The sequence below is a fragment of the Emydura macquarii genome, unplaced genomic scaffold (genome assembly GCF_026122565.2).
Source record: "Emydura macquarii macquarii isolate MOO-44397 ecotype Brisbane River unplaced genomic scaffold, CSIRO-AGI_Emac_v2 contig_318, whole genome shotgun sequence".
Classification (NCBI taxonomy): domain Eukaryota; kingdom Metazoa; phylum Chordata; order Testudines; family Chelidae; genus Emydura; species Emydura macquarii.
In genome coordinates, this window is record NW_027130455.1 from 12998261 (window position 1) to 13021853 (window position 23593).

Sequence of the window (23593 nt, forward strand, 5' to 3'; positions counted from 1 at the left end):
TGTCTACCAATCTGAGAAATGGGAATCCCATACTGAATTTCCAGCCTTTGTGACCTGTGTGACTACACAGTATAACTGGAGGCGCAGCCCGTCAATTGCATCCCCTTGCAGATAGCTATTTGTAAATACAGGATATATCTCATTTTAAATGATGGTAGAGTTTATCCAAGGGCATGTCTACCAAAGAACGTTGTACTTGTTTAGCTAAAGGCTGTATGGGCCTTTAGCTAAACCTCTCAATTTGGTTTACAAGTGACTTAAGTCAACTCTTGCTAATAAACCACTACTTCTAAACCAAAATGTATGCAAGTAGGTAAGGCCTTAGTCAAAAGTCAAAGAGATGGCAAATGGTCTTCTAATTAAAGTAGTTTTTCTACAATATAGTAACCAGCATCCTACCTGCTTAGAGCCTACCTATTTTTGAGGGTTGTTTTGGTTTTTTCGTCTGTGTTTAATGAGGTTATTTGCTGTTCTACTTATAAAATGCTCAAAAGTGTGCCAGGTGCTTCCCAGTGTACATAAAACAAGGCGGCTGCTCCAAAGAGCATACATTCTAATTTTAGACACAACACAGTAAAGGGGAGAGCAGCAAAACTGTGGAGAAATCTCTTTTGAGAATGATCTACAATCATCCATAGGGTTTTATCAGTACTATAGCAAAAGAAGTACCTATATACATCCGAAGGAGCACTCCAGGGATTAAACACCAATAAACTTTCTTGTTTGCCGGAAAACTGAGGAAGATGTAAAGGTAAGAATGCAAGAAAATCTCCAGTTGGCAGAAGAGAAACTCTGCTTTACAGCATAATTCAGTAAAACCTATCACTCCTGTAGAAAACTGCACAGTAATTTGTACATGTGATCTATAATTGCTACTCATGCGTGAAGTAGCATTTCTAATAAGTATCAAGGCAGAATTTCCTGCTTGCTGGCATAGCCTCATTGCAAGTTAGACACACAAGAAATGCTACAAAAAGAGGTATTGTGTTACATCGGGATGTGACCAGAGTATTTTGTTTTAATTTTCAGACTCCAAAAGCAGCTCTTGAACTAGAGAACAGAGGAGAGATGAAACTAGCCCTTCAGTATGTCCCGCAGCCTGTCAAGAGTATGTACTTATTCTTCATGGTTTTTTAGTTTCAATAGCTTCTTGGGAATATTTTCCACAAAGTTCAACTATCTTGTTCCTAAAGAGTAAAAATTTTCTACAGAATCAACATGACCTGACCATGAACCCACTTCAAGACTGTGACTTATTCACTGTTTTTTATTAATGCAGCAAGGAATCAAAGACACCCTCTTGTTACATAAGTCTATGTAATAAGATTCCAAGATCGTCACTCCAAAGCCTAGAATGTCTGAATCAGAATGAAGTGATAGAAACTGCTATAAGCAAGTTGAGAGCTCTTTTTGTTTAGAATATCTGGTTCAATCATTACTGACATCCAGTCTCTTACCATTCTGTTTAAGTTCTCAGTCATTTTCAGGAATTTTTATGCATGTGACGTTAGGAATTATGCCTGTATGACAGAATGGGCTTTCAGCTAGTTGGTTTACATACCTAATAGAGTACAAGGAATGAAATCCTGCTTCGCCACTAGTTACTGTAGTGGTCATTAACAGTCAGGCAAATACTAGTAAGCTAGGCAGAGCAGCAGTGGATGTGGGAAAGAACAATAATTGCTTAGTACATACTTTATAATAATGATAATGATCTGCGAGTCCGTTATCTGACAATTAATAACTGGCTAGGTTGGCAGCAAAGCAAAGGGCTTTTAATTTACCCAATTGGCCTGAAGAGACACATTTTCTCCTTCCTGTCACCAGTTTGGGTAGCTGAGTTGGGCACTAAGGAGGCAATTAGGAGGTAATGAGAAGAGTACTCATGGTTGAAATATCTCCATTTCTGAGGTGGAATGTGGCACAGTACAGCTGCGTCAAGATTTGGGACAGGAAGTGTAGAATAACCTCATCCAACTGAAACTACAGGGGAATGCACCTGCCCTTTTTCTGTCAAGCACCTAGCAGTTCTGCTTTCTTCAGAATTTGTTTGGTATACATACGATACAAATGCAATGATGGAGCCATGCTTTTGTTTGGTATGATTGTTAGAAGTTTATTTCCTCCCAAATTTGTAGAGTCACCTTCTCTGACTTCCTCCCTCCTTTTGCCTCTCAATTTTAATTTCTAAAGAGAGTGAATATTGAATATTGTGGTTGTCTTATTTGTCTCCTTAAAAGGTAACAAGACCCCGTCCACTGGAGAGGTCCACATCTGGGTGAAAGGATGCAATGACCTCCCTATCCTGAGGGGCAACAGGCTCAACTCTTTTGTTAAATGGTAACAGCAATAGTGGGATTAACAACATTATGCTAATTAATTTTCCCTTAATTTGCATGTGTGCATATGTGTAACTTCCCAGATGCTGCCTTACAAGCCTTGCAAGATGCCTTGTGGGGCTTTGCAGGCCTAATGCATTTCATCCACCAGACACAATGTAAATGGCGAGTTCCAACCTTGCACTTTGTCCCAACTTCCTGGTTGACTGACGGGCTAGTCAAAATGGACTACAGTTCCCATCAACCACCGGGACAAACTTAAATGCAAACAGCTTTATTTATTATGCATTTTAAACAAACCGGGTCGGGGTGGGTGGATGTCCTACTTGGAGAGATGCTATGCAGTCGGTGGGAAAGGGGAAACACTGCCCTGTCTCCTCTTCCTCCCTCTCTTAGCAGTGGATTGAAAAGCAATAGGGAGGGCATTACAGAGAAGTGGCTGGGGAATCTCTGGCAGCAGCAAGATGAGTAGTGCACTCAACATCACGGCTGGAAGCCTGTAACTGAGTTCTCCTAAGTCTCCTCCATGCCTCATTCACCTCTCTCTTCCATCTTCTGAGGTGTGGTGGTGATTAGCCTCACCAGCCTTGACCTCAGATTCTTTGAAGTGAGTGGGCACGTGTGCTTCCTCTTCCCCCAGTCTCAAAGCCCATAGTATGTTACTTATATGAGAATGTTAACATGTAGCTATATTATTCATAGAGAATATTAATGTAGGCCCCAGTGTTTTAATATAATCTCACAGTATTTTCTCTTTCCAAAGTACCATTCTTCCAGATACTAGTAGGAAAAGCCGTCAGAAAACAAGAGCAGTGGCAAAAACTACAAACCCAGTGTTCAACCACACCATGGTTTATGATGGCTTTAGAGCTGAAGATCTGAAAGAAGCATGTGTAGAACTTACAGTCTGGGACCACAACAAACTAGCCAATCACTTTCTGGGAGGTCTCAGGATAGGAATGGGAACAGGTACTGATCATTTATAAAATTAATCCTTAACTTGCAAAATACAACCTGGATCTCCACTTGCTTATCTTGCCTCTCTGTTTTTCTCCCTCTGTGTGCAAAATATCACTGGTTAAAATTGCAGGCATTTAGGCTTCATTTAGTAAGTGACCTTCTATGCAGTACACAATTACAGAGCAGGAGTAGGGCCATGTTAATGGGGACTGGTAAGTTAGAGAAGATCTCAGATTAGACATTTTATGTCTCTTTCCATAAATGTACATAGCACTTTACAAAGCACAGAATACACAGTTCCTGCACCAAAAAACTTGCTGTCAATTTATGAACTTATTCAGACACACAAACATGATGTGAAGATACCAGTGCTAGGAAGGGCTCATGGAAGAAGGGGGTTTAAAGAAGGGAATTGAGGAAGAGAAAGGGGTGCATATGGGAGAAATGTGAAGAGTCTTTGGCATAAGGGGCAACATAAAAGAGTGAAGTTTGGTGGCCAGAAGATGGAGATGGGTAAAGAGGGAGGAGGGGAAAGAAGGAAATAAAAATGCAGATATATAGTGAGGCAAGACTGAGAGAGAGCTTGGAGGATGAGGATTTCAGAGATTGAATATGTGGCAGTGAAAAAAAAACCAGGAAGTCAGAGAAGGGATGTAGAGGGAGTGATGTGACCAGAGCAGCGAAAGAGGAATTTAGCATACAATAAATGTAAAGCAGAAAAACCCAGTTTCTGAGGTGTGTTTCTTTCACTCTTTTCTTGTGTGCACCCCCTGGGCATTAACATGACAAATGTTGTGTTTTTTTCCTGTGGAAACAGCTAAGTGAGCAAAGTTTCTAAATTTGCAAAAATACATTCTTCTTCGAGTGATTGCTCATGTCCATTCCGCTATAGGTGTGTGCACGCCTCCGTGCATGGCTACTGGAACTTTTTTCCCCTTAACAGATCCTGTAGGGCCGCCTCTGGTGCCCCCTGGAGTCCCACGCACATGCCACGGTATATGAGGCACTGGCAGCCCTACACCCCCTCAGTTCCTTCTTTCTGCCTGTGGAGGTTAATGGAACTGCCTGCAGTTCCATTGCAAGCGCTTTATTCCCCATATTTGAGCTTTAAACTAGGTTTTTTGTGTTTACTAATCTAACTAATTAATTCTGCTGTAGTAGTAGTTAGACACTTGAAGATAGTCTAGCTGAGTTTTTTTTACTGGAAGTGGGTATGCTCTGGTGTCATGGCTTCAAGCCGTGAGCTCCAGCGGAAAGGCTTTTCCACTAACTGACCCCCACTACCTAAGGTGTGGGGGGGAAGCTCTTTGATATGTACCCCATTAAATCTATCTCTGAATGTTAATACAGTGGGTGGATAATCTTGAAATTATTAGTTACACATTCAAAGATAGGAATAATCAAATCAAACATTGCAGAGTCAGGAAGTAAATTTCCATCATCTACATTCATATATAAAATGCACAGTAGGCGAGGTACATTGTGGCATGGTTCACCTGCCTCTGAATTAGCTTGGTATTTGCTACTGACAGAAGCCAGGTTTGATGGGACTAAAGGTCTGATCTAGTATGGTAAATCATGTTCCTCTGGCATATGAAATATGAATATATTATATTCACAGTATAAATTAAAAGAGAGGACAACTTGAGCACATGAAAAACGCCAGTCTAGAAATAAGGTCTGTGGCAACACTAATTACTTGAGTAAATTCATAATTCACAATAATCCTGTGGCATGTCTACTAAAGTTAACTAAAAGTTAATGTCTGTAGGTCTTGATGTTTCTAAAACTGTGAGGGGCAGCTAGACATCAGTGTGTGATAAGGAGCAGAGTTGTATATGCTTCTGGTGTTGAGAATAGACACTTTCATTACAGGTATGTGAAATGATCAATTTTGCTAAAATTAATGTGTTCCCAAATACTCAAGGTTTTGTTTCAGAGAGAAATTTGGCCCTCTTTCTTGACTGTAAAATTGTTTGTTGAAAATAAACATTTAAAATTAAAATACTAATACTCACCAAGTAAAAATGAACTTGATTTTTTTTCCTGATACACTTTGTCACTTTCATAGTGAAACCACCACCTCATAGCAAAACGACAATTCAGCCTGGAGAGAGGGAATGTCGTCTTTCCCCAAACTGAAGACAACAAGGAAAAAGTGTTGTCTCTTTTTAGCAAACTCATGGAAAAGTGACTTTTCCCACAAAAGAGAACCTATTAGCACAGTTCATTAGGATTATAATAATTAAAAGCAAATTTAAAAATAAACATAAATTGGGGTCACAAATTTCAAACTTGGCTCCTGAAATTAAGTAGCTAAACTTGTATTTTGGTACCTAAATCAGCGAGCTGATGCTTGTAACCACAGGCCACTGATTTAGATGCTGAAATTTAGGAACAAAAGTTTGAAAATCTTGGCTTACTTTCTTATTTAGTAGGGATCCTGCCAAGATGAGCTAATAAATAACAACAAGGACAACCAAATACATGAGAATACTGAGGTATTATGTAGTTCCTATGCAGGTACAACTCCCATTAATTGGGTTTGATGAGAATTGTGTGTATATAGAAAATGCAGAATCAGACCATGAAAATTGTCAGCTCTCTCTGTAGAGTAGGTCAAAATCTTTCAGAAAGGAGAAATTGCAGATTTTTGTTTATGTATGGAGATTTGCCTTAGAATCTACTCTTAACTGTAATGGTAATTTAAAAAAAAAAAGTTTACTGTTTCCCTTTAAATAATATCTTATGTTTTCCCAAGGCAAAAGCTATGGTACTGCAGTGGACTGGATGGACTCCACTTCAGATGAAACCAGCCTATGGGAGAGAATGATGGACTCGCCAAACACATGGGTAGAAGATACGCTACCACTCAGGATGCTAATGGTAGCAAAGCTGACAAAATAAAATGACTTTCTATTTGCTAGGGCCCGAAATGTTTACTTGTTGGATCTTGGGAGGGGAAGGAAATAATAAAATGAGGAACTTGGAGGAATTCTATAAAAGCATGTGTACTACAGCAGAGCTATAGACACCCTCTGTTCTATTATTTTATTTTATGCTGCTAAATGTTACTATGTAATGCAAATTAAACTTTACTGCCTTCAGATTATTTTTTTTTAAACTAAAGGCCTTTTACTTCTTGCTCATTGCAAATGAACTAAATAAAGAATATACTATTGAAATTCCATGGTTCAAATAAAAGGGGCGTGTTGTGTGTGTGGTCACCTGGAATAGTAGTGCAAAATGTTGGTCATTCATTTAATAAGCTAAATAGTGCACCCCTTTAAAAAAAAAAAAAAAAAAAAAAAAAGGACAAAGTTGTTAGTGCCTATTTCCCAGCGTCTTTTGTGGGGTATTTTAATTAGCTGATAATAGATTGCTATATTGTTCACATTCACTGTGTTTGCAGCTTAATTTTAATGCCATGTTCAAGTCTTTCTCGGGGGGGTACACCCTTTGCTAGAGTTCATGATAGGGAATTCCATCTCTAGTTTTAAATTCCCTGGGCTTGGGAGAGCTTTCTATATTGATCGAGGCATTCTATGAAGAGTGGTGATATTGAGCTCAATCCTATAAGGTACAGAATTTCCACACACTCAGGGATCAGGGCAATAAAAAGAGTTTAACTGTATATGCAATACATATGCTAGTAGTCTTGTTAGTTTAACTTTAAATTATGGATTCTGTATGGAAGCAACAAAGTCAAATTTACTGTGTTCAAATGTTCCTCTGAACTGAAGAATCTTTTCATCCATTAAGTTGCTCATTTTATTGTTGATGAATAAATTGGACATTTATTTTAAGTCTATACACTATCTGTACCGAGTCTGTTGTTGGCTTGCTCTTTGGGGTGTGTCAAGCCTTTTGTATGTATTTTAGTGCCACGATTACAATACAGCAGGGATTGGGTGGTTCTTGGTTTAAAGAACCTACACCATGCGAAACAGAAAGCAAATTTCAAACTATAGCATTATATGTAATTAAAAGTTTGAATGTAAAAAACATAGAAATGTATTATTCTTACACTGTTTTAACTAAAAGCAGCCTATTAAAGCTACAATTGTGCTCAAAAGTAAATGCTCAATTAAAATATACATCTGATCAATTATATTTGCATTTCATATATTTAAAATTTTCATTTTGTATTATTGAAAGCCACAGTCCTCAAAATCAATGCATATCTTACACTTGTGTGTTTGTTTATTGCAACTACTGTAGGTCTAGATTAATCTGGTAATGCATCCTATATTTTATTTAATTACAAATATGAAGCAAGGAGAGGGGAAAATTGAGATTTTTTTTCAAAAGTCACTAAAGGAGTTAAGTGCCCAATTCCCATTGACTTTCAATGGAAATTGAGTGCCTAACTACTTCAGGCATTTTGTGTGGAATTTTTCAAAAGCACCCATGTAAGGTCATGGTTGCACTACTTCTTACCAACTTTGAAATCTGGATATTTATGAAGCTCGGAGGTACAATAATTGCCTGTTATATCTTTATATTTAAAAAAAAATCTGTACTGAGTATATATGCATAATTAAATTTTTTTGTATTCACTCTACATTCTGATTTCTGTTTATTTGACATGAGGTGCCTATTTTTATACTGTAAAAGTGGATGATTGTGTGCACGTTCTGCAACTTTCACCTGGCTAACTTACAAATATATGTGTGTGTAACTGAGGGCTTGTCTACATGATGTATTAGTGCACACCAGCGTGTTGTGCATGAGTTGTCTGTGTGGATCCTGGTGCATGCTAAAAGTTCCCTAATGTGCAGTGATGTAGTACTGTTTGAAATGGGCTGTCAGTGCGCACTAGGAAACTTTGTGTGAGCCATGAGGGGACAGAGTTGTGAACACTACAATTTACACCTCATCCGGGGCACACTAATGTACCATGTAGACAAGTCCTTGAGTACACTGTTTTTGTTTAAAATTGTTCCAGGAGTTTATAGACTGACTCTAGGATTGGATCAGGGCATCTTTGGACTGTAAATCTTCAGCCAGGAGCCACGTAATAATCTATTTTGTACAGCACAGACATCTCTGGAAGTGCTCAAATTAGGCTATAACTAAACTAAAATATCTAGCCCATGGCAACGCAAGCCTTTGGTCAATTAGAATAGAAATCAGATATCCCATTTTTCCTTAGTCATTCTTGGTACTGGTACAAAGTGTATGATGCAGCTACCTCAAAAACCAATACGCAAAATACATCATCACAATTTTATTTTAGATTTAAATTAAAAACACCACACTCACACAACAGCTTTCCAGGCCCAAATAGTTAATTACACGTGCACTCACGGCTATCCAGCAGCATTAAATAATTATATCCAAATTAACTTGGACAGCCAATAAGCCAAAGCAACAGAACAAACCCATCAGCCCCCTTCAGAAACATAGCCTCAACCTTCTGCCAAAATCTTATCAAATAAATAGCTTTCATAGCATGTCCAGAACATCAAGTGCTTTTTCAGACTAGCACATTGGGCTTTTTTCCACTAAGACAAAAATGAGTCACCTTGGCTGTGTGTCCAGCGCAGTTGAGAGCAAGCTTCCCAGCCTGGATAACCTGCCTCCCCAAGCTAGCGCACTAAAACAGCAGCGTGAATTGTGGCGGCGCCGGAGTCATGAGCTCGGCTCCCAAGGTTGGACACACGGAGTCGGGTGGATCTGAGCGTGGGTGGCTAACCTGAGCCTCCACCAGTGACACAACGTCCACACTGCTGTTTTTGCCAAGCTAGCATGAGTTTGTCTATCCAGGCGGGGAGGCTCACTCCCAGCTGCAGCAGAGACACACCTTGTCAGCCCAGGGTCAAAGGGAATAAGATTGCCAAGTCATCCACAGTAAGATGTCTCTGGACATGTAGTTGAGACACAATATAAGATGGCAAAAGACAACTTTCTCTGAAAGTGCATGCCAGTGAGTCAATAGCTGTCTTGAACTAAACTCCAATTAATCTTTATGCAGGAATCCACAAAGCAGTTGTCCATGACTTTTCAAGATAATAGACACCTGATGTCCGGTCTTCCAGTGAACCTTACTTTGGCAAAACAGTCACAAGCCATAGTACCTTGGTGATTCTAATGAGTCCACCGTGTCTACTACACTTTATTTTCAAAATATTTCTTTGCGTGTAAATCTTCTCTCCTAGAAATAAGTTTCCCATGTATATTAGCCTTGACATAACTTTACCTCCCTGATTGCAAATCAGTGTTGTCAAATACGAATAAGGTGGAGGAAAAAAACATGCATTTTTTCCCTCTTGCTGACATGCTCTGGCTCCTATCTTTCTGGTCTTATTTCTTTTGTTGCCACCTTTGCTCCACAGAAGCTACCTAACTGCCCCGCATCACATACCTCTCCCACTCTGTCAGGCCTCCTTCCATGCTGCCCTATAAGCAGGCTGTGCTCCCTCTGTTCTAGCCCATCAATCCCACCTGAAAATGCTCTTAATTTGCCAGGGAAGCCCACAAACCTGATCACCCATACACATTACTCCTCTCATTCTTCTGAAAAAGCTATGCTCTGGGTGTCCAGTCTCTCTGTCACTTGCACATGCACTTTTTTGTGTGTGTCTAGTGGAGCCAATAAGACATCTGCATGACTTCTCCCTCCAACTGCACTGCTTTTGAGGCCATTTGCCCTTCTCTGTCAAACCATGCTTTGATCCTTTCTTGGTTTGCATGTCTAATTAATTGATTTTTCAATCTGTGGTCCACAGCCCCCTGGCGGTTTGCAGACTACGTCTAAGATTTCCAAAAGGGTCTGCACCGCCATTTGAAATTTTTTAGGGATCTGCAAATGAAAAAAGGTTGAAAACCATTGGTCTAGTTAGATTGTAAACTTCTTGGGGCAGGGTCCAAATCTCATCTTCAGCATGGAGACCAGTATGAAAACTAGGACCCTGCCCTGAAGTTTAGAGTCTGCCAACATGGCTGCTCCAGCTCTTTGTGAGTTCGGGCTTGGAGTTCATCTCAATACTTCCTCTTCTGGAATATCCAGCTCTCTTTACAGGATCTTTTTTTACAGTGTGTTAGTGGCATTTGTTTGCTGTGAAGCACTCCAAGCTATTTCAGGATTGGCTTGACAACACCTGGCAGCTTTCCAAATAGCCAAGTTGAAAGCATAAGCAGTGGAGTGACTAGAGTCTGATTCAGCCCTTTTATCTCCATGGAGACAGAAACCTTACCGTAGGAGTGGCGGACAAACCAGAGAAAAGAAAATATCTAGTAAGGAAATATTTTCCTGTTCTTTTCCTATATTCTACTCTTAATCCATTCTCTTCAGCCTGTTCTCCTGCATCTGTTGCCCCCAGCCCACCTAAATCTAGTCTCCAATTCTCCAATTCTTTCCGCTGCCAGGAGGCAGGGGAAGCAGCAGCAGCAGCTATAAGTGAGCATGGCCTGGTGTACCTAGATGGGATGGGACCCTTTGGAGAAAGTTGCCGCTACATAGTTCTAAGGCTGGGTCTGTTCTTTAATATCTGCTGACTAGCTCTATGTCCCCACTACTCCTCTCTCTTTCACATTCCCACCCCTGTCTGCCTTATTCCCCTTGCCCTCCATCCTCTTTTTCTTTCCTTTTCCTACTCTTCTGCATTGACTCCCCAATTCCTGATGTCCTCCCATCCTATCTCTACCTCACAATCTAAAAACAAAATAAATCATGTCATTAACAAAATGTGCTGCTTGTCAGCATGCTTGTTTGCCTGTATGTTTTACACATTGCTATTCATGTGTCTTTTTGAGTGGCAGCTCGTTAGTGCAGAGACTGTCTTTTCACACATTTGTGCAGCACTGAGCAGGACAGGGTCCCAGTCTTGCTTGAGGACTTTGGCTGTTCCTATATTTTCCCCATTTTTCAGATGAGGAAACAAGCACAGACAGATGACATGCCCAAGATAAGACAGCAAGTCTGTGGCAAAGGTAAAATTAGAACCCAGGTCTCACCTGGGTCATCTTGATCACTCACCTTCAGTAATAATAACTAGCACTTACATAGCCCTTTTCATTCATAGTTCTCCAGGCACTGCAAAAAGGTGCATTCAATGCTATTAAATGGGGAGCAATGCACTGTTTACAATAATTTACAATCAGTTAAAAGACCAGTCCAGTAACCCTTCTTCTACTTGTGTTTCTAGAAACAGATATGGAAAGAGGGGAAGAAAATGTGTAAAGATTTATTTGTTTCAATAATGTGACAGTTAAGTAAATAAACAATATTTGCCTGGAATGACAGCACCAACACATCAGCAAAGAACTGCTGCAAAGAACATGGTTCTGTCATCAGGGGATAGCTGCATCCTTTTTCCTGGCTAGGGCTAAGTGTGTTCTCTTCACTGCTTCCTTATCTCTGCACAGGTGCAGCAGAGAACCATGCTTCACATCTGCAGAGCCAAGGAAAGTGACCAGTTCAAGAGTTGTTGGCAAACTGCAATCTGTTCTGGAATGTCCAGGTCTGCTGACTTGTGATATAATAGAATTCCCAGGGCATGTCCACCAATTGCAAATCTGTTGGTTAGGAAACTAGAATTGTTGGATGCAGTTAAATAATTTTGAATGTTACTAAGAGAAGCTGTTGTTACATAGCTTAAGTTACAGACTCTGCAAGAAACAGCAGCTCCATGCCTCAGGATGAGAAGGAGCCAGAGATGTCCTGTTCCACAAATGATCCAAAAGAGGCTGAATCAGAGACAGAGGGAGACATGGAAGATCTGTGTGAGGCCCTGGAGAAGCTCCGTGGGCTCTCTGATGGGGAGAAGGGGGAGAAGGCTCTGCTACGCTCACGCCTCCATGAGCAGTCTCAACTCATCTGCATATTGAAGAAGCGAGCCGATGACACCCTAATGCGCTGCAAGGCACTGGAGAGCCTCAACATGGAGCTGGAGGAGCTGAGGATGGAGGATAGTGTGAGGCTGGAAAGTCAGACCCGGCGGGCCCAGCAGCTGGAGGAGCGCTTTATGGACCTGGCTGCCAACCATGAGGACATGATCTGCTTCAAGGATGAGCACAAGCGGCAGAACATGCTGCTGAGGGAGGAAAATAAACGTCTGAGGCAGGAAAACCAAAGCCTTTTCAGCCAGACTCTGAAGGAGAAGGAGGCTGAGGTCCTCCAGCTCACTTCCCAGGGGAAGAGGCTCTCTCAAGAGGTAGATTCCTTAAAGGAGAGAAGTGCTCAAGAAAGCCACAGAGCCCAGGAGCGAGAGAAGGAGCTAATGGAAGCCCTGAGTCAACAAGCCAGCGTCCATGCCACGGAAGCTGATTTACTGAGGAGCCAGCTGCAGAGCCTGGAGGAGAAGCATCACCAAACTGTTGCACAACTGAAGCAGGCAGAAAAGCAGCAAAAGGCTGAGGGCAGCGAGCTGCAGGCCAAGTTGGAGAAGGTGAGCCGTGAGAAAGAAGAGTTGCTGCATCTGGCCATGGAGAGGGGCAAGATGCTGCAGGAGAAGCAACGGGAAATTCAGCAGCTAGAGAAAAAGCTGGAGGCTGCAGAGAGGGCTAGACAGTCAGCAGATGAGCGCTTTGTGAGAGAGGTAGCAGCAGTGGACCACAGCCTAAGGGTCCAAGAGCTGCAGCGACGTCTGGAGGGAAGTGAACAAGCATACAATGAGCTCTGGATGCAGTTTGATGCTTACAAGAAACACAGCATGGACTTACTAACTAAAGAAAAAGAGCTGAATAACAAACTCCGCCACTTCATGTCATAACCCCTCACCCTCTGTTCAACTCTCAGCAGGAACGTATTACAGTACACTACTGCTTGTTAGTAACTCTTTTTTAAAACTAGAATGATCTTTGACCAGATTTCTTTATACTGTACCCACAGCTTTACAGATTCTGAAGCCCATTTTTTGTTTCCATACTATTGATTTGAAATGGCAGCCTAAATGGGACACTTTGAATTAGTAGAACAAGTTATGCTAAATAAAAGTGGAAAACAATGGACTTCAGTGTGGAAAATTCATAATCATTTATATTTGTCTTGTTTGTTCCTTCCCTCTCCTGTTTCTAATAACATACTTTTAAATGCTGTAAAAATTAAGTATTTCACGTGGAAAAAGTCCTTGCCCTGAAGAGCTTAGATGTGATACAATAAAGTGTTAATATACAGTAAAGTAGAACTGGAAAAACATAGGGGTCAGACCAATAAAATCAGAGTTTATTACCTGTGTGGAGGGATAAAGTAGATTAGTACACTGCAGCATCTTTATCACTAGGATTATTTTCAGGTAGACGATTAGCTGTCTGTACATTAGGGGTCTGGTTCAAATCCATCATCAACAGAAAAACTCCCATCAACCTTGGGGAGGGGAGTTGGATCAGGCCCTAGGTATGAAAAATTTGATCAGTGGAAATCAGGTTAAAACCAGACTTTTTGTACATCACCCACAAGTAAACTAAGCTCTACGCTGTCCTATGTGATTTTATAGGGATAATAAATACATCATTTTACTGTGGCCACAGGGGCATTGCCTGGGGTCTTTGGCAAAACCTTCCCCATCCCCTAGTGTGCGCATCACTGCTGTGCTCCAGAGGTGGCTGCATTGCAATCGTACTGCATGCACTAATCGATCCTCTCCCCACAGCCTTTGGGATTGAAGTGACTTCACAAGTACATTGACAGCACTTTACACTACAGCAAAGCAGCCTGTTTGTCCTGCTTTTGTAACACAGCCTTCCCAGGTGTCCCCCTCTTCTAAATTAACCCTATCACTTCACTATCCTTCCCCCCCCTTCAGAATCCCTCCCACTGCCCTGCCCCTCCCTAATCCTCCCTCACTATCCTGCCCCTCCCACCAGAATCCCCCCCCTGCCCTGCCCCTCCCCTCTAGAATCCCCCCTACTCTGCACCTCCCCCCAGAATTCCCCCACTGCCCTGCCCCGCCTCGCCCCTTCCCCTCCCCAATCCTCTCACTGCCCTGCCCCTCTAGAATCCCCCACTGCTCTGCCCCTCCCCCCAGAATCCCTCCCACTGCCTTGCCCCTCCTCATTCCTCTCCCGCTGCCCTGCCCCTCCCCTCTAGAATCCCCCCTACTCTGCCCCTCCCCCTAGATCCCCCCCCTCCGGCGGGGGCGAGTCTCCCTTCTCTCTCCGCCGGTGGCGCGCGGCCTTGGTTGGCGGCCGAGCAGCCTCTGTGCGCAGGCGCGGCGGCGGCGGGGCGCGAGGAGCCGCCATTTCCATTTCCCCGGCCGGGCGAGCGCTCAGCCGGGTCTTACTGCGGTCGGCCGCGGGGGAGTCTCTCGCCCCTTCCCCGCTTCACTCCCGCCCCCCCCCCGGGCCAGCGGCGGATCCTCTCCCCCGAGCAGCCTGCGGGGAAGCCGCGTCGCCCCCTCCCCCCCGCCATGCGCCACAGCCTGACTCAGCTGCTGGCGGCCTCGTCGGGCGGAGGGAGCCCCTCGGCCGCAGCCTGGCAGGTCCCCGGCGCGGGGCCGGCCGCTGGGGCCGGAGGAGACGACGACGGCGGCGGGGAGGAGGAGGGGCCGGGGGCGCCCCGCTCCAAGCAGCAGCGCCGGGACGCGGCCGGCCTGGAGCCGCCGCCGGCGATGGGGGAGGCGGCTCCCGGGGCCGAGGATCAGGAGGACCCGTTCGCGGGGCTGGAGCTGGAGCTGGGCGACCTGCTGGAGGCGGCCCAGCCGCACTGGGACCTGGACGTGGAGCCGAGCGGCTGCTTCTGCGGCCAGCAGGAGGACGACGAGCCGGAGCCGGCCCCGACCGCGCCGGGCCGGAGGAGGAGGAGCAGCAGCAGCAGCGGGGCCAGCCCGGGCGGGACGGTGGCTGGCAGCCGGCTGAAGGCGGCGGCCGCGGCCCGGCTGAACCGGCTGAAGAAGAAGCAATACGTGCTGGGGCTGGAGAGCCGCCTGCAGGGCCTGGCTGCCGAGAACCGGCAGCTGCGGGACCGCAACCGGGGCCTGAGCCGGCGCTTGCGGGACCTGGAGCGGGAGACCAGCTATCTGCGGGCCGTGCTGGCCAACCAGAGCGCCCTGGGGCAGTTGCTGAGCCGCCTGGCCGGGGCGGGGGGGCTGAGGCTCCGCACCAGTCTCTTCAGGAACACAGACCCGCCCCAGCAGGAGCAGAACCCGCTCCAGGCCGGCGAGAGCAGCGATCACGACTATGCCCTGCCCAGCCAGGAGGCGGAGGAGGAGCGGGCGACCCCCGGCGGGATCTGCCTCCACGTGGACAGGGATCAGCTGTCGGTGGAGTTCTGTTCCGTGTGTGCCCGGCGGGCGTGTGCTTCCTTCAAAATGTAGGGTCAAGTACCTGCTTCAGTCTTTATTCTCACCTCTCGGTGCCCACATCCAGGGGCCTCAGGCCGTGGTGGAACAAGCAGGCCATGGCTTGAAAAACAGGGGGTAGGCAAAACTGGTCCATGGGAACGGCGCCCCATGTGTGGCAGAGGGTAAAGATCTCCTGCGAACGGCACACTGGGAAGCCTGTTGGTGGCATTGGGTAAAGATCGCCCAAAACTGGCGCACAAATGGAGCGCTCGGAATCTGCTTACAGCAGCGTGCTAAATATCGTGCAAACTGACACGCAGGTGTATTTGGAGCCCGTTTGCAGCAGTGGGTGAAAGATCATGCAAACCTGAAGCATGAAGGTGTGCTCAGTGCCATTAATCACGGTTGCCAGTAAAGATAATACTGCCTACCCTGTTTTGAGTCAGATAATGTCTAGTCTTCTTATCCTGAGGAGCTGAAAATACTTCTTTTTTAAAAAAGAAAAATGCTGCTTTAGTAGGACATCTTCACTGGACAGACTTGAGAACAAAAATAGTATTGATCAACAAACAGTTAATTAAAGCATGCATATAAAACTGTAACAAGTCTCAATTATACATTACTATTAAACCTCTCTGACAGTTTCTTTTTTAGGTGCTTGCCCTGCCAGGCTCCGTTGTGTAGGGGTTAAAGAACAGTCGTTTTCCACCTCGCAACCTGGTAAGGATCCATATATTCCCATAATGCGATATCAAACAGCTTGCATTGATGCTTAGTCCAGGTTTTTCTGATCATTAGTTCAGGACCAGTGCTTGGAAATGTTTTCTGATCCTGAAAATGTTTGTACTGATTGGCCAAAGTGTTTCCAGCTGTGGCCAATCACAGGTAGTGGATATTAAAATCACATTCTGATTATGATCTTTCTTCCCCTTGCTATATTCTTCACTTGAATTTTGACATGATTTTAATAGCTAGCATCTCACAAATTAGTTAAAAAGTAATGAATTACACTTTTAATAATAATTTACCTTTTAATAATAACAGTTTTTAAGAGATTTGCTACTAAAATAAACATCTGACTATGGGAAGGGGCAAGCAATATGGTAATCAGTATGATGCGATTCTTTTTTTTTAAGGTCTTCTGCCTTTAGACCACTCAGAACTAGAAGCAAATGGATCTTCTGTTGAAAGGGTTAGGATTTGTGCCTTCCAGTGGTATAAAATTCCTGTTTCTAGTCTCCGTGGTTCTCAGGATGACTCTAAAAATAGTCGATCCTCATTAGTCTACCTTACTTGGTGATGTAGAATTTTGTCTGTTAAACAGAACCCAAATATTGATTTCAATTATAACAGTGTACAATGGCACCTAATGCAGGCAAGCCACCTACTTTTTTCACAGAACTGTAAAGTGAATTGCAATTTAAAGATTGCAGTGCATTGAAATAATTCATGACTTTAATTCTAGTTCACCGGAAATAGTCTGTATACCTAAGCTCACTGAGATTCCTTGTATTTCAAAAGTTCCTTTTTACTTCCTGCATGCACACTTCCATAACTTTACTGTGGGGTTCTTAAATTGGCATTTTTGAGTATATAGAAATATCTAATTTTCTATAAGAAGTTAAGAAACACAGTCTGCAGATGAACAAAGGTTATGTTTTCACACTGATGATTTGAAAAATAGTGCTCATACAGACCTCCATGTTTAGTGAAGAGAGAGATAATACAATAATGTTAGGGTCAGAGACAAGTTGATTTTGGACCAGCACTATTACTACCCTGTTGTGCAAAATGAATTGGTTATAATACACCTTTTTATTTTTTTGGTTGTGTTAAAATGTTTAATTATTTACATGTATGTAAATTGGGGAAGAAAGGGTTGTGAAAAATAATTAAATGTAAAGTGAGGTTTCACAAAGAATGGGTCAATTTAAATCCAGAGTTAACGATTGAGAAGTCTTTGTCTAAAATGATTGAGTTAATATACTTAAACGTTAAAACTGAGGTATAATAAATGGATTTATATGTTGGATTAAGATTAAATTGAAGGGTATCCTTCTCCCAATGATGTACTTAAGTAGCTCCCATTAGTGGTAATAGGAGTTAAAAGATGAGCAAGAGAAGAGACAACTAACTTCTTTGTGAAACATCACTGTTTGATAAAGTATATGTGTATTTAGCATCCTTGTTTTTCTTTATGCTAAAGTGGATACAGCTGTGTTGGGGCAGAAGAGACGGGACCAGCTGCTGGCCACATTTCCTGCTTTATTTTAAAAGGTAGTATAAGAAATGAGGAGAAAGAGGTAACAACAGGGCTTCTGCTGTTTTTCACTTTTAAAAAGCTTGAATGTTTGGAAAAACTAATCTCACCAGTCCAAAGTTAGAGTGGTACTAATTTGAAAAGAGACTATATAAAAAGGTAATTTTCTTACTCATCATGTCTGCTTTCTGTGTATTCAGAATGCTCTGTTCACAGAAATACAGAGCCAGCACAGCTGAGAATTAGTGAGCTGGGGATTTTATTCCATCATGTACAGCATCAGCCGGATTGTCTATTGAGTTCCAGTCTTTTAAACTTGCACAGTCCCAGTGTAGACAGTGGACTTGTCCTAGTGTCATTAAGAGCCTAATATAACCTTTAGAGCTCTTATTCTTGGTGATACGTGAGATTGGAAGAATTGAGCCTAGACTGAGTTTGTAGGGCTCATAGTTGGAGAAATGCATCTTTACATGTAATCATCTTATTCAGTAAAGAAATCATTAAAACTGTAAGCATGGAAGACTGCCAGGGCATTTTTAGTCAGCTTTAAGGTAACTTTAAGTTATCTTAATTTAAATGTGACGCTATTTTGCTTTGTAATAGGAGTTCCTCTTTTTGCACAATTAAAACATTTTGTTGTAGGATCATAGCAATCTGGGACTTAATCCTGGCCCCTAATATGCACATGTGCATCACTGCATTTTGTGCGTTCTGTAAAATCTACTGCATATGAGCAATAGCAAATTTTACAACATGCAAAATTATACGTGCCTGTACAACTAAGAGCAGGATCCACCTTCAAGAATGTGAATGCAGGGATTTTTAGTGCCTTCTGAATCATGTGTAAACCAGAGGGGAAAATTATTTGAATGCTAATCAATCTGTGCTATCTGTATGGAATATTATTAAATATAGCTTTTTGAAATAGAAGCCTTGAACTGATATCTTAACAATACTTGAAAAACTTGTAAATGTTTCTTTGTAATTAGTTCTGTGCCGTACAAATAAGAATACAGTACTATAAATAAAACCAGATGTGTTGATCTTTCAGTTATGGGCTCAGATAATTTTTTCATCTTTCTCTTGTTATTAACTTAACATTTTGTTTTTAATGGATGGATCTTTAGATGGTTGGAAATCAAGAAAGGGGGGAAAAGGGAGTGCTGACAGTGTTGTCTGTATGGTCGGTCAGTTGGGAAGCTTTTCAAGCAAGAAGATAAAACTGGAATTTAGGAGTTAAACCATACTTTGATTTGTCTTACAGCTTTATAAAATTACTTTCTTTTACATGAACAACCTTTGTGAGAGGGGATGGAATAAAACTTGCTGTTTTTAAAGAGTCTAAGATGCAGTGACACTTATGCATATTTCCACTCCTTGGAGTTTGCAGTGGCCACTCTGATTTACTAAATACACGATTTAATAAATAGCATTTCAACTGTATGGAGAATTTCTTCAAGAAACTGTAACTTAAATAGAAATCTTAGGCCTGGTCTATGCTAAAAAAACTAGGTCAATATAACTACATTAGTCAAGGTTGTGAAAAATTCACGCACCTGAGTAGTGTTGGTAAGCTGACCTAAGTCCCACAGTAGACAGTGCTAGGTCAGAGGCAGAATTTTTTCATTGACCCAGCTATCACCTCTCTGGGCGGTGGATTACTTACACCGATGAGAGAACTGTTAATGTAGGTAGTGTCTGCAGTGAAGCATTGCAGCAGCACAGCTATGTCTCTAGCGTTTTAAGTGTAGATAAGCCCGTAGTCAATTGCTGTAGGTAGATGTCACCAGGACATGGAAGTTTCTCATTTTTTATTTTGTTGTATGCTTTCTAATTTTGATGATTATCTACTCTTTCCGTTTACGGTGCTATGTTGTTAGTTCATAGTTTTATGTCATCTTTTGTTTTTTACATGTTAAATTGCAGACTAAGACCCAGCAAAGTACTTGTTATATTTGGTAAAAGGCACACATATAAGGCAAATATTGTGGCTGAGTTGTGGACAAGTCATGGAAAATTTCAGAAAAGAACATTGGACCTTATTATTTGCGGTAATAAAGTCCATTATTAGTTTTCCGTGATTTTCTGCTCTCGTCCCCAGTGGCTCAGAGCAGGGGCTCCCACTGTCACAATTGCAGTGACAAAAGCCTAATATTGAGAGAGCCTCAGTTTCTGCAATGTCTCAAGTTAAGTAGGGCCTTACTTACACACACAGCTTTTTCTTTTTAGTTTGAATTCTGCAATAGGTTTATCTAAAAATGTAGTAACTACAATATTCAAATGCTTAACCAATTGGCTAATCTTCATGCATTGTAGCTGTTGATTTAGGCCTGGTTTGCACTTAAAATTTAGGTTGACATAGCTGCATTGCTCAGGCGTGTGCAAAATCCACACCTAGAGCGGTGTACCTATGCTGACCTAGCCACTATTGGTAGATGCAGCTAAATTGAGAATTCTTCCATCATTGACCTAACTTCCATTTTTTTGGGGAGGTGGTGTTTGTGCAGCAACAGAAAAACCCCTTTTGTCACTGTAGCCTGCATCTATGGTATGGAGTTATGCCAGCAAAGCTATGCTGCTGTGGTACCCATAGTGTAGACATGGCCATTTCAGTTCCCAGATGGTTTACATTTAGGGATACATGCAAGGGTTTGAGAGTACACAGCTGATAAAGATTAACAGATTTTCAGAGTTTTAGACTGCAAGACTGAATCATACTGCGCAGTCATTGTGAGATAGTCTTCAAAAAATGTTTGTTTTTTGGACAGTGTAGTTCAAGAAAGTGGCTTGTTGGTGTGTAGCGTTATTAGCTGCCTTTGCATCTCTAATTTAAGTGTAGGCATTGCATGTGCTGAAAGTAGTCCTGAACTCAGTTATAACGGACGAAGTGGGGAAATACCTCAGGAGGAAGATTAAATTAAGGAACAAAAGTTGTTAAAATTATTTAAGCAATATTGACCTAAGGGAGTGTGTTTCTAGGCATAAGGATCGGCAGGAAGGATTATTGGCTGGCTTTGTTTTGTGCTGTCCACTACCAAGGAATACCTGATTAAAGATTATAACTGGAGTTATAAACTGAACATACACGTAAACAAAAGGGAATCACCATTTTGTGTCCAATTGCATGGAGATAGTGTTATGTTTTTTCAATACTGGTCTTTTTCTAGTAGTTAAGGACCATTTGAGTAGTCAGTAAGAAATAAGACTTCATTCTCAATCATCCATTAGGTTTTACAATTTGACTTAAATACCTGTGCATTTTAATAGCTTTGCAAATTAACCTCTCTCTCTTTTCTCCAAACAGCTTAGCAGCATCTGGGGGAAAAACAAATCAATTTTTCTGCAACCTGTAAGTGCCTGGAGAGATGGTATCAAAGTAATTATGGGGAGCCATATCACAAATTTTGGTATCTACTAGTGCATCTGAGTTACCAAATTTTTTTTTATCATTTGCCAAAAATGGAGAGTCATAATGTTTCCTTTGAAATTTTGAGGGACTTATTAAAAAAATACAAAAAAGTCTTTTTCTCTAAATCTTTCATACAATTGCACATTTAAAAAAATATTCAATGTAATATGTTTTGGGGTGTGTGTATTTGGATATGGTATCTTCTGCTTGAAGGATAGTATTGTATAGAGCCTGTTACACTTGCCTCTAATATTTATTTAGACTTATGAAAACCTCGGTAGGTGTACATCATAAGCCCTGGGTGTCCAAATGGACACTTTGTATTCAGAAACATTTTTTGTAGTCTTATGCATAGAAAAAAAGCAGGTCACCAGTGTTGGGTAAGTTACTCTTCTCTCTCACCCAGTGAGGATGAGAGTGTGTTGGGGATGGGGCTTTCTTGGGAGGTGTGCCTGTTCTGGGCTTGGAAGAAATCAAGAAGAGGAGGGAGTGTCTGTTACCGGGGAGGAGAAGAATGTTGCTCCTGGCTATGATGGGTGAAGTAACGTGTTGTAGCGCTGTTCATAAAACTGAGCTCTGCTCACAATTGAACTCTAAGTTGCAAGCTTTTCCTCCATTCCTTTACCCTCTAATAATCCTCCTCTCGTAATCTGAATCACCATCATTCCGGCAGAAGGTTGGATCTTGACTACCTTCAGAATCCATCAGCATTGCTTCTTAATTGGACAGTAGATTTCTCCTTTAAAATGCAGTAAAAGCTACTGCAGTGATGATTTGTTTTTGTGTAACCTGTTTTTTGCCATGATGGTAAGAATCTCTACAAATAAGGATGCAATTAAAAATAGACTATACCTGTAATTGCTGACTTGAAATTTTAAACAGCCATTTCTTGCTTAGTTGTCTGTTTACTTTTGACATAATGTAACACAGATACTACTTTTCATAGTATTTCTACAAGTTGTGTGATGGTAGCTGCTACTAGCTCAACCACTTCGATTTTTTTGTGTGTGAAGTGCCAAAAGGCATTGAGGTACTGATGAGTAAACCTTATTTGTATAAAAAAGGCGGCATGTAGCCCTACACTAAAACATTTTTCCCCTATCTGTGTGAATCTTTAAATAGCCATTCTCACATGGTTGACTGATCAGAGAAAAACTGCATCAATAACCTAAATACCATTTTATTCTGATGCAACTTCAAATGGATGAATTAAATCTTTCAGATTCAGGCTTTGTAACTTAAAACAGCAATTGCCCAGTAACCAGTCTTGTATCCCTATTTTTTCCCTTCTCCTAATAAACACAACTTGTTACATTTTTACATTTGAATAAATTATTCAGTGCAAAAGAATGTCACCAGGTGAACAGTTTAAAAAAAAAAGTTACAGGGCTGCAATTGTTAGTCTTTAAACTAGTTTTGTTTCCAAAATGGAGTGAATGTAATGCTAATTAAAGTCTGATTAAATGCTAGCTTGAGCTAGGCATTGATTATGTAAGCTTCAGTCTCAACTGTATGATGCACCTTTGATTCTGTCCTGTAAAATACCTTTGTTCTGGTCATGGGACTCTTCAAGTGCAGGTGAACAGTACAGGGGCTAAATGTTTAGATGCAATCCAATGTTGCAACAAAAAGACGGGTAGGGGGGGAATGCTGGAGGCTCAGTGCTGTGTGGGGGGAGGGATAGTGGGGTTCCATTAACGAAATTGTAAATATAAGGTGAAATTCTGTTCATTTTCCCCTGTGTAAATCAGGCTAATGCCACAGGTTTTTAATTACCTATATAACTAGAAGAATTACTGTCAATTTCATGCACATCATTTTTTGAAAGACAAATACAATAAAATAGCATCAGTGCATTCCACTTACACCAGTCCAAGAGTATAGACAGGTTCACTGCCAAACCTGATGATTGTCTTCAATAAAACTGAGCTTGGGGAACAAAAACATAGATCACTTTCTCTTTAGAGCTGGCTACCCTTGAACAAGCTGACGCATAATGTCACTCTAAAATTTGGGAAACCTGTTGGCTGTCAGTTTACTACATTTTTGTGAAGGGTGTTCCATGTCCTTCAGACATTCATTTGGTAAGTGGGATTGCACTGTAGTTTGTAAAGAAGATATATTTGAGGCCCTGTTATATCAATGGAAGCCTTTAGAGTGTTTCAAATTGGAATCTCACGTAAAGTACTCTAGAATGTCAAGATGCAGCTGCACTCTACTGCACATCATTTTGTGAGACCCAAAGATGTCTTTGGGTAACTGCACGTTATTATAGAAGCACAGATCATTTACAGTGTCTCAACTGACTGTCCTGTTTCCCATTAAAGGAAAGCTAATGAATTATATGTGCATAATTGGATGTTAGGAGGCCCCAAAATTCTTTCTGGTTTGACCTTTTTGG

The 23593-nt window shown here is 41.9% G+C and overlaps 3 protein-coding genes across 9 annotated transcripts in view; all 3 read left to right on the top strand.

Moving 5' to 3' along the window:
• The window catches only part of SYTL2 (synaptotagmin like 2), a 79702-nt gene extending 71839 nt beyond the window's left edge, over positions 1-7863 (top strand). For all 5 annotated transcript variants that reach the window (XM_067568795.1, XM_067568801.1, XM_067568809.1 and 2 more), the window contains 4 exons: positions 1030-1108; positions 2241-2340; positions 3103-3308; positions 6061-7863. In XM_067568795.1, coding sequence (XP_067424896.1) covers positions 1030-1108; positions 2241-2340; positions 3103-3308; positions 6061-6206 — 531 coding nt within the window. In that variant the 3' untranslated portion in view covers positions 6207-7863. The remainder of the gene's footprint in view (positions 1-1029; positions 1109-2240; positions 2341-3102; positions 3309-6060) is intronic.
• A 2624-nt stretch (positions 7864-10487) lies between these two features.
• Positions 10488-13244, top strand: CCDC89 (coiled-coil domain containing 89). Of its 2 annotated transcripts, none has more exons than XM_067568844.1 (2): positions 10488-10538; positions 11898-13244. In XM_067568844.1, the coding sequence occupies exon 2, from the start codon at positions 11933-11935 to the stop codon at positions 13013-13015; it is 1083 nt and encodes a 360-aa protein (XP_067424945.1). In that variant the 5' UTR covers positions 10488-10538; positions 11898-11932; the 3' UTR covers positions 13016-13244. The 2 variants fall into 2 exon arrangements, with proteins under 2 accessions (XP_067424945.1, XP_067424939.1); XM_067568838.1 differs by lacking the exon at positions 10488-10538 and adding an exon at positions 11181-11234.
• A 1137-nt stretch (positions 13245-14381) lies between these two features.
• Positions 14382-22661, top strand: CREBZF (CREB/ATF bZIP transcription factor). Of its 2 annotated transcripts, XR_010923885.1 has the most exons (4): positions 14382-15552; positions 16166-16243; positions 17730-17800; positions 21088-22661. XR_010923885.1 is itself a non-coding variant. In XM_067568854.1 (3 exons), exons 1-2 carry the CDS (start codon positions 14651-14653, stop codon positions 16212-16214), a joined length of 951 nt encoding a protein of 316 aa, XP_067424955.1. In that variant the 5' UTR covers positions 14382-14650; the 3' UTR covers positions 16215-16243; positions 17730-22661. The 2 variants fall into 2 exon arrangements, 1 of the variants encoding a protein (XP_067424955.1); XM_067568854.1 differs by having other exon boundaries at positions 17730-22661.
• Positions 22662-23593: the final 932 nt, after the last annotated feature.